The sequence below is a fragment of the Musa acuminata genome, chromosome BXJ3-6, assembly GCF_036884655.1.
Source record: "Musa acuminata AAA Group cultivar baxijiao chromosome BXJ3-6, Cavendish_Baxijiao_AAA, whole genome shotgun sequence".
Lineage (NCBI taxonomy): Eukaryota > Viridiplantae > Streptophyta > Magnoliopsida > Zingiberales > Musaceae > Musa > Musa acuminata.
In genome coordinates, this window is record NC_088354.1 from 1976093 (window position 1) to 1991224 (window position 15132).

At 45.4% G+C, this 15132-nt stretch overlaps 2 protein-coding genes across 6 annotated transcripts; both read left to right on the plus strand.

The window, feature by feature from the left end:
* The first annotated feature begins 801 nt into the window (after positions 1-801).
* On the plus strand, positions 802-4723 carry LOC135581895 (receptor-like serine/threonine-protein kinase SD1-8). Of its 4 annotated transcripts, XR_010497541.1 has the most exons (9): positions 802-2160; positions 2264-2404; positions 2483-2646; positions 2724-2934; positions 3018-3255; positions 3337-3487; positions 3571-3871; positions 3948-4052; positions 4132-4723. XR_010497541.1 is itself a non-coding variant. In XM_065156008.1 (8 exons), the coding sequence occupies exons 1-8, from the start codon at positions 879-881 to the stop codon at positions 3950-3952; spliced, it is 2493 nt and encodes an 830-aa protein (XP_065012080.1). In that variant the 5' UTR covers positions 802-878; the 3' UTR covers positions 3953-4122. The 4 variants fall into 4 exon arrangements, 2 of the variants coding, with proteins under 2 accessions (XP_065012080.1, XP_065012079.1); XR_010497540.1 differs by having other exon boundaries at positions 3571-4052; XM_065156008.1 differs by lacking the exon at positions 4132-4723 and having other exon boundaries at positions 3948-4122.
* A 6249-nt stretch (positions 4724-10972) lies between these two features.
* LOC135639944 (equilibrative nucleotide transporter 3-like) lies at positions 10973-14830 on the plus strand. Of its 2 annotated transcripts, XM_065153970.1 has the most exons (11): positions 10973-11148; positions 12203-12325; positions 12535-12598; positions 12669-12773; positions 13015-13170; positions 13247-13390; positions 13499-13604; positions 13686-13861; positions 13977-14137; positions 14223-14481; positions 14555-14830. In XM_065153970.1, exons 3-11 carry the CDS (start codon positions 12557-12559, stop codon positions 14660-14662), a joined length of 1257 nt encoding a protein of 418 aa, XP_065010042.1. In that variant the 5' UTR covers positions 10973-11148; positions 12203-12325; positions 12535-12556; the 3' UTR covers positions 14663-14830. The 2 variants fall into 2 exon arrangements, with proteins under 2 accessions (XP_065010042.1, XP_065010041.1); XM_065153969.1 differs by lacking the exon at positions 12203-12325 and having other exon boundaries at positions 11012-11148.
* Positions 14831-15132: the final 302 nt, after the last annotated feature.

Sequence of the window (15132 nt, forward strand, 5' to 3'; positions counted from 1 at the left end):
TTTGATGGATAAGATAGTATAATCTAAGGTTATATGTTGGAATCTCATCTTTATTATTATTTATTTTTTTTAATAAAAAAATATATCATATTTATGAGTATTAATTAATGTGCAAGGTTAAACTTTCATTATACTATATCACGAGTTTAAATTGGTTTGAATGAAACATCGAACGTTGATTGATGCGCCGAAGGGACGAGTGAGACTTTATTGGTGGGTGAGTTGATGGTTAGAGGCCACATTCAGATGCGTCCAGAGGGAGCAAGTAATGATATTGCACTCCAATATCACGTGGATCAAATTAGTGCACGTCGAATTCATTCCTTCCGTTTCTATTGCGTTTGGTGTGTGTACGCAACAGCAGCAGCAGCAGCAGCAGCGATAAGGTGCCGTTTTTGTTGTCTGCCAGTCTTAAAGCTACCGCTAATGACGGTGCTTAGCTCCAAAGCAAGAATTATTCCCCCCCTCCCATCAGTTAATCGAGTGTTTGATTCCAAGAACGTTCCACGTGGGCTGCATCTATTCCCTTCTTTTCTACCTGCCCAAACCCATCCTACCGTTAAAGCCACCGCCCGACCCCCCAAACTGTGTCTGCTTCGAATTGTTTTTTCCTTTTTCTTTTAATTGTTTTTTTTTGGCCCGTCCGTCTCCTTCGCCCACGATGTTGACGGTGGAGCGATAGGGTACTAGAGGACATGTGGCGGTGGCCCCCGCAGCGGATGAGCGGCACGTGCAGCATCAGGTATCAATGATTGAGGTTTTGGTTACTACGGTTTAAGAGGTAGAGAAAAGGGTAGAGCACATCTTCCCCGTGAAGCCCATCTCATCCCATCCCATCCCATCCCATCCCACACTTGGGTTTCTGAGGCCACCAAATCATGAGAGCTTCCATCCTTCTCTGCCTCCTCGCGGTCACTCTCTTCTCCTCTTCCATTGCCACCGGTGGTGACGTCTTGACTCCCCACCGACCCATCCTCGACGACGGCACGACCCTGATCTCGGCCGGCGGTGCCTTCGAGCTGGGCTTCTTCAGCCCCGTCGGCTCCGACAACCGCTACGTCGGCATATGGTTCCACAAGGTCTCTCTGCAAACCGTCATATGGGTCGCCAACCGCCAGCGCCCGGTGGCCGGTCGAACCGGGAGCCTTTCCTTGGCCGCCAACGGAACACTCTTCGTTACCGACAACTCCACCGTCGTCTGGTCCTCCGGCTCGCCCGCCCTCGCCAACCCCGTGGCGCAGCTCCTCGACGACGGTAACCTCGTCGTTATGGAGTCCGGCAGCAGCAGCAAAGACCCCAACAGCTTTGCATGGCAGGGCTTCGACTTCCCCACCGACACGCTCCTCCCGAACATGAAACTGGGTTGGAATCTCACCAGCGGGCTCAACCGCAACCTCACCTCCTGGGCGAGCCTCAGCGATCCTGCAATCGGCAACTACACCATGGGCGTGGACGTGGACGGCGATCCGCAAGGATTCCTATGGTCCAGAGATAGCAAGCAGTGGCGGGCGGGGTCGTGGAACGGGATCCAGTTCAGCGGCATCCCGGATATGAAGACCTACAGCCAGTTCTCCTTCGAGTTCATCATCAGACCCGACGAGGTCTTCTACTCCTTCTTCGTGCACGACGACTCCATCATCTCAAGGTTGACGGTGCTGCCGTCGGGAATCCTGCAGCGGCTGGTTTGGATCGAACACAGCAAGCTATGGAGCGTGTTCTGGTTCGCGCCCAGGGACCAATGCGACTATGTTTCGCCGTGTGGTCCCAACGGCGTCTGCGATTCCAATAACTCGCCCATATGCGAGTGCCTCCATGGTTTCCGGCCCAAGAACCCCACCAACTGGGATCTCAGGGACGGATCGGACGGCTGCGTGAGGGAGACGGCACTGGACTGCCGGAACGGGACCGATGGGTTCAACCAGCTGAGCAACGCCAAGCTCCCGGACACGTCGAGAGCAGTGGTCAACAGGAGCCTGAACCTGCAACAGTGCAGGGATGCGTGTTCGAGGAATTGCTCGTGCACAGGCTATGCCGCTGCCAGCTTCAACTCCAGCGGGATTTGGAATGGCTGCATCATGTGGACGACCCATCTCACCGATCTCAGGGTGTATGTCAGTGGCGGACAGGATCTCTATGTCAGGGTAGCAGCCGCCGATTTAGGTACGTCCCCTTCCGAGCTACATGCTTGAGAGTCGTGATGAGTCTCCCAAGATCTGTCATTCTGGTCCAAAAGGAAATCTTATTTTGGTCCGTCTTCCCACAGATCAATCGGACTCGGAAACAAAACATTCTCACCGGACTCGCGTGTTCGTGATCGTCGTCGCCGTCCTTGCTCCGGCGATTCTACTCGCAGCTTGTGTGGCTTGCTGCGTTGGGAGGAAGAAGATGATAATGATGAGGAGAGGTACAGTATTTGCTTCTTCGTTTGTCGTGTTACTACTGATCGGGAACCCATCTTTTACGTGACGTATCTCGCAAACAGCTACGTCCGGTACCAAATCACTGTCGGGGCACCATATCGACGACGGAGCAGAAGGCAAGGACTTGGACCTACCACTGTTTGATTTGGGCACGATCGCGGATGCCACCGACAACTTCTCCATTCATAACAAGCTCGGCGAGGGTGGATATGGTCCGGTGTACAAGGTATGTATGACCTTTGGTTTCACCGTCAACCCGCCACCCGGTTGGTCCTAACACCGGATGTGGGTGATGGCATGCAGGGCAAACTGGAGGAGGAACAAGAAGTGGCCATAAAGAGGCTATCCAAGACGTCGATGCAAGGCCTGGACGAGTTCAAGAACGAGGTGACTGTGATCGCTAAGTTGCAACACCGAAACCTCGTTCGGCTTCTTGGCTGCTGCATTCAAGCAGGGGAAAGGGTGTTGATCTACGAGTACATGCCCAATGGAAGCTTGGACGCCTTCCTATTCGGTGGGTTTCGACATCTTTTCCATTCCAATCGATCAGACTTTGGATTCGGATGTTGTGACACCGCTATCTGATCTCGTGCTCAGATAAAGTTAAAGGTGAATTATTGAACTGGCGAAGCCGGTACACCATCATCGTGGGGATCGCCCGAGGCCTCCTCTACCTCCATGAAGATTCCAGACTAAGGATCATCCACAGGGATCTCAAGGCCAGCAACATTCTTCTCGACAAGGACATGAACCCTAAGATTTCGGACTTCGGCATGGCCAGAATATTTGGAGGGGATGAGACGGAAGTAAATACCATGAGAGTGGTGGGAACATAGTAAGCATCGGCTTTCATCCTCCGTCGTTTGTTTCGCGCGCATGATATCCATCGATTGATAGTCTCTTCCATCGAATGCAGCGGTTACATGTCGCCTGAATACGCCATGGACGGAATCTTCTCGGTGAAATCTGACGTGTTCAGCTTCGGCGTGCTGGTGCTCGAGATCGTAAGCGGCAAAAGGAACCGCGGCGTTTATTACTCCGGTCGCCACCTAAATCTTCTGGCATACGTAAGTAGAAGAAATTATAATCTTTACATACGATTGATTCCCTTTATGGTGATGATGCCATCGATACTTGCGATTGATCTTAGACGTGGAGTCTCTGGAAAGAAGACAGAGTGCTGGAAATGGTGGACGAATCGATCGGGGAGTCCTTCCCCACGGATGAAGTGTTGAGGTGCATAAAGATCGGGCTTTTATGCGTTCAAGAGATGCCAGAAGACAGACCGACGATGTCTTCAGTGGCGTTGATGTTGGGGAGCGACGGTGCTCTCCTGCCGCAACCTGCTCACCCAGGTTTTGTGTCGGCCAGGTGCCCGATCGAAATGGATTCATCGATAAGTAAGCAGGAGTCGATGTCCATAAACAACGTATCGGTCACAATGTTCGAAGGTCGGTAGATCAACTAAAACGTACCTATAGTGTTAAGATTATATGGAGGTTGGTTTTTAATTGTAAGGTGTTGTAGAGTGAAGGTCGGTACGTATAACATGTATCGGACACACGAACGTGAGAGGAGGAGCCACCAACATCGATCGATTCAGCCGGAGCTGAAGCGAGATAGATACGACGTGTACGTAGTTGACATGTCTTCGTTTGTAAGATTTATCTGGAACCGACACATAGTTATCGTGTTTGATTAAGATGAACAGTGCCTAAATGCGTTGTGCTGCGCTGTGCTGTACTTGATAATGTCGTGACGACCGAAAGCCATGTCGGAGTCGATGGCACAGACACTCGAAAGAACAAAGCTGCGTCACGTCCGTGCAAGTGCTAAAGGAAAAGTTACTGGCAACCAAAGTTGGGAGCTGCCACAGGTCACATGCATTCTATGCTGCCACAAGCTCACTTATTTGGAATCTGTCTGTCAACCTTTTTGTAGCCGCTTGGTGTTTGTGTTTGTGTCGTCCGCAGCAGTCATCGGAATCTACATGGAAGGCTGCTATCGGACGGCTCGTTCGCATTGGTCGAAGCGGATAGGAAACTCGTGGCCGGTGGACCGCTGATGACACAGCGCACCCACCGATATGGTAATGTGTATGTAATGTATCAAAGTGACCGATGGAGGTCGTCATCTCGTGGAAATTCCACAAGTGCAAGCCACGTGGATACATTTCGTGTTCCGTTGGCCCACAGGGGAAAGGGAAAGAAGGAAGCTTTCTTTGGACTCTTTCGATTGGAATCGCAATGGATAAAAATGGCTGTAAATTTTAGAAAGGATAATACGGTGAGTTGGAAGCATCAGTTTGTTTGTTCTCGTACTACATAATTGGTTGTGAATGCTTTATGTGGAATCGTCTGCATGTTACTCATTGCCGGAGCTGCTCCGAGCGCCAGAGAGTGACCGCAGCCTCGGTGGGTTCCGTGAATTATTGGCGTTGCAGAGATCAGAATAGGCCACAAAGGTCAACAGTCACCTTCCTCTTCCTCTGATAAGAACTACATCTGGTCCATGTTGCGTGCTGCCTAATACAGGGAAAATTCATCCTCGACACGTGATAATCATGTCATAAAAATAAAATAAAAATATCAACGGCATTCAAATAAAAAATTGTTTTTGCTACATAATTTACTTTTTCTAATAAGAAGCAGCTCGACGAGACTGACTATAAAAGATGAGAGTAAGTATGGGTAACTAAGTTAGACTATTTTATTTTTCTTTTTTTATTCTCTAATCTTACATCGGGAGTCAAATTTAGGAGTCCACTCGTAACATCGATCTTCGTATAAAAGGAACACCTCGGGACGAGCACCATCTCGAGAGATTAGGATATTAGGTGAGACCAAACACTTTACATAAATCGAGTTGAATTATTTAGTAGTAAGTTAACCATCAACATCTCATTACATCACTATCTAAGTTGCTTATAATAGATAATCTCTCACCTCAAATGCAAGCCGAATACTGTTTTACATGTGAACTTGAATAGAAATCTACAGTACTTATAATAGATAAAATCGACGCCCTATTCTAAGCTTGAAGAATAAGATTTCACAAGAGGTATCGATCGAAAAAAAATCAAGCATCTCACATTTCAAGGTATTTGTGTGCATGAATTATGCACATATAACTAATCAAATAAGAATCAAGTTGGAGGACGAGCTCCAAACTCATTTTTATTTTTATGAGGCTAAATTGAAGATCTATAAATTAATTAATCATAATAATTCAAAGATTGTTATAAATAGGGACGTGAAGTTTAATAAAAACTGAAATTAGAAGAAAATTGATAAGGGAAAAAATGGCGATGTGACACACCGTGACGTCAGCCGACGCCTCATGCCTCGATCGGCGCAACTGCACTCGGTTAACCGAGCCGGAACACTAGTCGAGACGCATTAACACCTAACTCAGGCTTGGTTCTTCAAGCCACGCCAACCCCATGTCAGACGCTCTCAGCCTGCCTCCTGCAGGCAGCCACATCAGGTAACATCAAACTCATCTATAAATACCCCAGAGTTCTAAACAAACAAGCGGGAGACACTCCAAAACACTTCTTCTCTTGAAACCCCCTCCACATCTTCCTCTAACTTGATCGTCGGATGGGTCGGGCCGAGCTCCCGGCCCGACCTGTGTGCAGGTGCGAGACGGTGTCGCCTCTTCCCGGCGCTGCGGCGGAGCTGCCTCCCGACCCGACTCGCCGACCCAACCTGTCGACTCGACCTCCCGACCCAAACCACTCTTCCCGGCGCTACGGCGGAGCTTTCTCCCGACCCGACCTACCGACCCGAACCACCGTGCTCGGCCTTCGGGAGACCCCGAGGGACGGAGCCCGAGATCCCCGACATCCGGACCCACGAACCGAGCAGCGACGGCCCCGAGGCCACGGCTTAAACAGATGCCCCCCGCATAAAAAATAAACTAAGTTTAAAATTACTTTACAATCTTCACCACCATCATTACTAATATCTTTTTATTCTACATAATAATCATTTACAGAAGATAGCTCAAGTTTAAGAGATTTATATAAAATAACATATGAATTATGTAAAATAAGTCTAAGAGATTTATTTGCTTCAAAGATATTCTCCAAAGACATCAATTGTAATGTGTGATAAAAATGAATTAAGTTTCAGGTGTATTAAGAGAATTAAATTTAATTTAAAAAGAAGATTAAAATATTTATCATAATCATATGTGTAAAAACAATTATAATTTCTACAATTTAGTGAGAACGAAGAGATTACATCATGATAAAAATTATCTGGTTATGAAAATAATAAATTGCTAGTAAATTAGATATATTACATAGGAAAAAAAATTATAAATATAGCCTTAATCATTGAGTTTTATAACTCACCTATAACCCTATAAATAGATGAGTTTTATCATGAAAACAAAAACAAGAAAAAAAATATAAAGATTTATCTTATTTCATTCCTCATATTTGTTATGTATATATATATATATATATATATATATATATATATATATATATATATATATATATATATATACATCTGTACACCATTAATCATCAAGTGGCAACTTACAAACATCCAATCAAAACGGATCAACAAGACGATGTAGACACCGAGTAACCGAATGCCTCTAACAACCTAACTAACCGTACTCACCTTTCTTGAACGAGGTTCACTGTGGCGCTCTTCCAGACCACCTCTCTGGATTCTCCGCCGCCGGTTCCGCTCCTCCGGCCAGAGGTACCCCAATGGCTTGATTTACCGGAATCAGCACGCTGCGCGCTGGTACCTCGTACGACTCCGTCCCCACCCCCGCCGGATGCTCGTATCCACCACCCATGCTGGCCCCTGGTAACATTGGAGGGCCACCCATGTAAACCGGAGCGCCTTGGACCGGGGACGGCTGTCGAAACCACATCGGCACCTGTCCGCCAGCATGGGACCGAGCGGATGCATGTACTGGACCGGCCGCGTCGTTATGCCCCTGCCGTGGAACGAAGCCGGCACGAAGAAGACCGGGACCGGCTCGGGGGTATAAGACCACATCGGGACAACATCGGGTGAGGCACCAGTTCTGCCTTGTGTTGCGCGATCGGTTCGATCGTGATGCTCTGGACTTCCTCCACGTCCATCTTGGTTTTGACCGGTGGGAGATCGAGGACGGGGGGAACCGATGGCTGAGAGGCCGGTTCGACCTTAGGTTCAATGGGCGGGGTGTCGCCCGAGTTGGTGTCGACGCCGAAGAGGTCATCGGGAACCTCGGAGACAGTGGAGGATGCCTCGGAACGGTCGCGCTGTCTCCTCGGCATTTCAGGGCATCAACGAACCAATGGTCATGAATGAAGCCCGGGACGTCGACAACGGAGTCGAAGGCGGCGGTGGGAGGGGGAAAAAGGAAGAGGCGGAGGCGGGGGGTCTGTACGCCGGCGAGAGCGAGGCGATCGTACTCGTCGAACATGTTATCGATGTCCTCGTCGGAGGTGACGGAGACGAGTGCGCCGAGGTCCTCGTGAGGGAGATGGTACTTGAGGCAGGGTGGCTGTTGGTGTAAACAACTTTAAGCCGTGGCCTCGGGGCCGACGCGGCTTGGTTCGGGTCCGGATGGTGAGGGATCTTCCTGGGACGATCCTTGAGACCGCTAAGGTGGTTGACTACAGTGGTCCGATCAAAACGGGGTAGTCGTTTCCTCCGGGAGGAAACTCCTCGTCTGGGTGTTTTCTGGGAGGCCTCCGTCTTCGCACCTGTACACAGGTCAGGTCAGGAGAGCTCGGCCCGACCCCTCCGACGATCAAGTTAGCGAATAGTCGCAGGGGATTTTTTCTATTGTCTCTCTTCTTCCTCTCCCTCCATTCCTCTCGGAGCGCGAGGGTTTTTATACTGAGGGTTACCGTTGTTTAATGTGCTGCTCGTAGGGAGCAGGATCGTAATTCTGGTAGCGTCTGACATCGACGTTAGCATGACGTGAGGGATCAAGCCTGGGCAGGATGTTAATATGCCTCGGTCGACGTTCCAGTCCGTGTTGACCAGGTGCTGTCAGGTCAACAAAGACGCGAGGCGTTATTTGGGACAATTGACGTCACCTGAGTCTTATCGTCATTATTACCCTTATCAATGGCTAGCCGCCAGCGACGGCGGGATGGAGCTTGGAAAGACGGGAGCGGAGAGCAACAAAAGAGGCAAAGCAGGGAACAAACACATTAGGTATGATCATAGATAGACAACTGTGTGTGATTACTGAATGTTGGTACAGCAAAACTGAGAAGCGAATTTGGTAAAGATAGGCTGTGTTTCCAGATTGGCTTATGTTTTCAAAAACAAGAGTTTATCTTTTTGCCGTATGATAGGGCCAACTTAGTCCCACATCGATTGAGGAGTGGGGGAGCCAAGCGCTCATAAGGCAGCCAAGCCTCCCTTACCCTCAGAGGCGTCTTTTGAAGCTCTCCGGCTCCGAAAGGACAAAACCCTTTGGCTGCATCGAGACAGACTAATTGGTCCCCTATCACCGTATTTACAAATAGCAGCTGAAAGAAGCAGCTCATAGCATCATCATGTACGTACGTACGTACCAAATATAGGGGGTTCGAACGTGTCCTTGCGTGCACAGTGGATGCCAACCCAGCAGTGCCTGTGTGTCTATCTATGTATGTTTCAGAGTTATTAGAGCGCCAACAATAGCTAGAATTAATGACATTTCAGCGAGGAGGAGGAGTGAGGGCGAGCAATAGGTGTTGCCAGAAGGTCCAATCGCCGATAACCGGTGACTCCTTTAATCATCAATGCCAACGCGGGAGTGAAGACAACTATTTGAGGAAAATACAGGATAGCATATGGGGTATGCTTATGGTTGGACATCAAATACTAATACCAACCATGAGTCATTGTGCTGTGATTATACTTACATTCGATAGTTTGAGATATGTATTTATGATTGAATAATTATTATTGATTTTATATAATTACCTTATAGATTAACTGCTCACTTTATTTGAGTTATTACCCATGCCGACAATAAAATTTTATTTATGTCAAAGATAATAAATCTGAAAGCTTAAATATCATTTTCTTATAGGCTTTATTGAGATGGGACTTGGTGTCCCACACATATCATATATTTGGCTGGAGTGCATAATCCCTTGCTTCACTATATTACTTATAATAAAACCTTACATAAAAGATTGTTGTCTAGGAGCTCCCCTTCAGTTTAAGAGGCCTTTTGTGAGCTTGGTTTAGCGAATCAAAACTTCACATATGATTTTATCTTGCTCAAAGGACAAAATTTATATATGAATGGTTAAATTAATTCTCTCGGTTAATCCGAAATTATGCCTACTTTTCCTCCTAAGTTATGGAGGGGTGATCGATAAATCGACTTTCTTCTTATCAATAATAAGATAGAGTCTTCCTACGAGATTTATGTTTGCAACTTGTAATGGACAAAGTTAGATATTGAAGAAAAAATGAAATAAAAAAAAATAAAGGAGCCCTAATAATTAACCTCTAAGGTACAAAATTGAGTTTTAGCTTCTACGAGCTTTTGCTTGTTTATCTTGATGATGACATTGGATTCAAGATCCTATAAATATATATTTTTTCCTTTGAGAAGTTGAATATAATTTTTTTATTTTTACTTCCGTCTTCAATTTTTTCATCTTTTATTTTGTTTGATCTTGGGTTAATAGTATCTTATTGCTTCTATTAAAAAAAATAATGCATACTTGCATATGATATTTCTCTTTTTTCATATTAAGCAACCCAAGCAAGATCGATAGGTCATCCCTTTCTTAAAAAGAGCTAGAAAAATTAATTTTGTTTAATTCTTATTAGACCTTGTATACATTTTTAGACTAAAAGAAAATATATCTGATCACTAAATCACATATTTAAATAGACATACAAGAAAGTCGTTGTGAGAGTAATTTTGAAACCATAACACTCTCTCTGACAAATGTTATGAGCTAATATCATAAATTTGATCTAATTTAAGTGGATGAGATCTCTCATGCTTGAGTTAGTATGTGTGCAAATAATGATTCAGACATACAGAGATAGTAGTAAATTACTCAGGATAATATTTTCTGTATTATCACTCGATCTCTTTTAAAGAAAGAAGAGAAAGTAGGAGTAACAAAGATGGAAGAGGAAAAAGAGACCCATAAATTATTTAAATAAAAAAAATTATTAAAGAATATATCCCAAAACGTGTCGGAAGAATGTGTGTCCTTCACACTTTAGGATAGTTTAAACACTAGTTTGTCTTACCTCCGAAACATACTCTTCGGACCTATGCACGAATCACAAATTACAACTGGCAATTCTTAAATCTAATACCCATATACGGGAAAGGTATAAGTGGTGCAATTAAAGCTGTGCCATCCACTCGTTTCTGTCATTTTATTTGTTTCTCGGATTCCAAAAGATAAAAAAAAAACAAAGTAAATCAATTTAATCCCAATCAGTCGAGAACACTATTTTTTATGCCTACTTGATTTGGAAAAGTCTTTTTCCATCTTTGCTTTGCTTTTCATCACATTTTTAGAAAATAGGCAGCCTTTCCCAAACTCCTCCCTTTCTCCGAAGTGAGGCCGTCGTCATTAAGTATTAGGCGTCGTCTCACTCGTGCCACGCTACGCCTCCGCCATCGGCCCTCCTGCAACAGCAGCAGCAGCAGAGGCAGCGGCAGCAGCAGAACGCCCCGTGACCGTTGATCTCCGCATAGTAGAACATCCGACGCACGCACTCGCTTTCGGGTTTGCATTTCCTTCCCTCTCTTATCTCTTTTATCTTATGCTTATTTCGTCGTTAATCATAGTCTTCTTCTCCTTCGTCTTCTCCGACGTGGAAGAGTAATGCTTGTAAACCGCGTCAAGACCCTTTCCCCGATGACGATTTCCAGATCAATATCACCTGTATCGTTCCTTCCCCCGTCGTCGGGGATGGGTCTCCGAATTCAGGGTTCCCCTTCTTTCGAGGACCCAATTTCCCAAGAGGCGACATCAGCGCTCGACACCTGTTACGACCACACCCCTCTTTCCAGCCCCTTTCTCCTCCTCCGACTCTTCTTCCTCTTTCTGCGTTTCGCATCAGACCGTGCTACTCTGTTTGGGTTCGAGATTTGCTGCTTTTAATGTCATGATCCAACAAATATGCTAATCGCATTCACCATTTCGAATTATTTGCGTTGATTGTTAGTTTCCACATATAGGGAGATTATATACATTAATGTACGAAGAAATAATTTGGTCCAAAGAACAAATTTGTTTTTTTGGTCATCTCTGTCTTTCTCTTTTTTCTATCTTTATTCTCCACCAACCGTTCGGTGGACTCCGAAAGAATAAACAATCATAGCATGCGGCGGATTAACGCACAAAGAAATGGACTAAAATGGACGCAGAATGTGGTTTAGTCTCCTCGAATCCAATGCCAAACATGACTTTCCACTCCTCCATACCTCTGGAAATCTAATTATCAATGCGAGTTCTTTGTTTTTGATCCATTGACTCTTTTTTCGAAAGCTAACGTCGACTAACCAATGGGAACGCACCGGCGAGCCGTGGGAACACATCGAGTCAAAGCCGCCCCTATCGGCGGGACACCGTATCTGAAGCTTGTTGGACTTCTCATCAATCATTAAAGGACGCCGAAACTTTAGTATCGGCCGCATCAGTAGTATTAATGACTCTCGCAGCATCTTTGACTTTTTCTTGATCCCGTTTGGATCCGGAATCCTTCGAAGCCACTCAAGCCTCCGGTGCACGGTCGGTCAGATTGAATCTCACATCAGTTTGGAATCCTTGCTTGCAGAATCTTCCTCCCCACCACATGCTCGCTCATAAGGTCCCGATCGCTTTTTCTTTCCACTGCACTACTTGTGGCTCCTCTGTTTCTTCTGTGAGCAAGCACCCCCCTCTCTTCCTCCCGAGCTAGGTGAGCGGTCCATCCTTTGAATTCTTTTGTCGCCGCAATGTTTGTTTTCGGATCTTCTCACTTCGGTCGATGATCATCTTCCTGTGCCTGTTGGAGCAATAGCAATTAAAATCACATATATGTGTTTTTCCCTGTACTTCCGTAGCTTAATCGATATGTGTCTTTGGAGATTTCCTTCAAGTGTTCCTATGCAATTTTTTCACTGGCAGGAGTCATTCGAGGGAAGCAGTCATGAGTTTTCGAACCGCAAACTGGCAAGCCATGGAAAAGCAGGTCCTTCGTTTTATTATGAGTTGATCATTTCGTTTAAGAAATAGCTAAACCTTCTTGAAATCATCAACAGGGGAAATTTACTGCGTTGTTTATAAGCTGGCTTCTAGGAAATGGATCCCTGTTCTCATGGAACAGCATGCTGACGATCGAGGATTACTATGCCAATCTCTTTCCGGTATGTGTTCTTTGCCTTGATTTACCATTTTTTTGGGCATTTTCTTCTGCACCATTCGGACATCTGCAACATTCATACACAAATTAGTAGGAAGACACTGAAGAAAATCCTTACCAGAACAAATCAATCATTTTGATTCAAACATTATGCCTTTTTATTATGAACTCTAGAAACATGATTTTTCGAATACTAGTTTATATTTTAGTTCTCGTGATCATCTCAAGTGTTTCTAATGTTTCAGAAATACCACCCGACGAGAGTACTCACTCTCGTCTACCAACCTTTTGCCCTCGTAACCACTGCCGTACTAGCATATCATGAAGCGAAAACCAATACCAGGCTCCGCAACTTGGCTGGATATATACTGTTCTTCGTAAGCTCGTTGGCGCTGGTTGTGGTACGTATCAGCATCATCGTTTTGCTGTTTTGACATCATATTCCAAGCGCATAAAGTTCTGCATGTTACGATACAGCTTGATGTGGCAACGTCTGGCAAAGGTGGGATCGGCGCCTTTATCGGTGTGTGTATTGTGAGTGCAGCGTTTGGTACCGCCGATGGCCATGTTCAAGGAGGGATGGTTGGTGATTTGTCTTTGATGTGCCCAGAATTCATTCAAGTAAGCTGCCGATCTTATGGCTGTGCTATTTTCGACTTCCCCTTTCGTCATAGGCATGTAAACAGTATGGCGACACTCACGAGAGGTTCTTTTCTTGCTGCATCGAAGTCTTTCATGGCTGGGCTTGCAGCATCCGGGACCCTGACCTCTGCACTGAGACTAATTACCAAAGCAGCATTCGATGGCTCCCAAGATGGTCTTCGCAAGGGAGCCAGTAAGTAAAATTACGTGACGTGATATCAAACCATTTTATGAAGGATTTAATCTAAATTCAAGCTATTTCTTCTCCCTGCAGCATTGTTCTTTGCAGTTTCCGCGTTCTTCGAGCTGCTTTGCGTCTTCCTTTATGCTTTCGTCTTCCCTAAACTACCAATCGTTAAGTACTATCGAGCGAAAGCAGCTTCTGAAGGATCACGAACTGTTGCTGCCGACCTTGCTGCTGCTGGCATCGAAGCACTCCCCGACACCGGCGTAAGATTCCCCTCTGCGACTCACATCTATGCTATCATCATCATCTACTTCTGTAAGAAGAAGAAGAAGACAAGAAAAAAGCATCATTTGATGTCAATCGTTGAATTTGTTGCAGACAGAGGAGGATCCCAAACGTCTGGAGCGTCTAAGCAACAAACAGCTGTTGGCACAAAACATAGATTACGCAATTGACATCTACTTGATCTATGTCTTGACACTGTCAATCTTCCCTGGATTCTTATCCGAGGACACGGGCTCCCACAACCTGGGATCATGGTAATTGTTCTCGACATGAACCACATGAAATAGAAACAAGTCTTGGCTGGTGCGATCTATTAACTTCGTCCTCCATTCATTTCAGGTACGCACTCGTTCTGATCGCCATGTACAACGTATGGGACCTCATCGGTAGATACGTACCTCTCATAAAGTGCCTCAAGCTGACATCGAGGAAAGGCCTCATGGCCGCAACGCTGGCGCGCTTCCTATTTATTCCGGCATTTTACTTCACATCCAAGTATGGAGCGGAAGGTTGGATGATCATGTTGACCTCCGTCTTAGGACTCACCAATGGCTATCTCACTGTTTGTGTTCTTACGGACGCACCGAACGGATACAAGGTAAGTAGGGCATCGTCTTAGCAACACATCTCTACATCGAGTCTAACTTCTGTGGCCTCTCTCTGTGATGCAGGGACCGGAGCAGAATGCCTTGGGGAATTTGCTGGTAGCATTTCTCATAGCAGGTCTATTCTCGGGTGTTGCGCTTGATTGGCTATGGCTGATCGGTAAAGGCTGGTGATCCTGCAGTGGGCTACCAGGCAATGTCCGATGCACTCGTGCAAATAAAGACACAGCTGATGGACTTTGGTGTATTTATTGGCACAACGATTGTGCTACTTGTCTTATGGTATTTATATCCGAGATCTTCTGTCATTGCAGCTCGATCAATAATTCGGGTTTAATTTGAGTTTGTGCAGCGCCATCATAAATTCTCATTGTTATTAGGACTGATTCTATGAAATTAGACATTGTTAAAAATAATTTAAATTGAATTTAGGATTTAAGGTTTCAGGTTTCAAAACTTAGATTTTTTGAGGATTTAAGATTTAGAGTTTAGGATTATTTTATTATTTATTTCTCTTCGAGTGGATTTAATTTTAAATTAAAATTCTTTATCTTGAAAATAATTTGAAAACATATAGAAATGAATAATATACCAAATGGATGTGAAATGTGAAGACTAAGAATGATCCATGGACACCTTTTCAA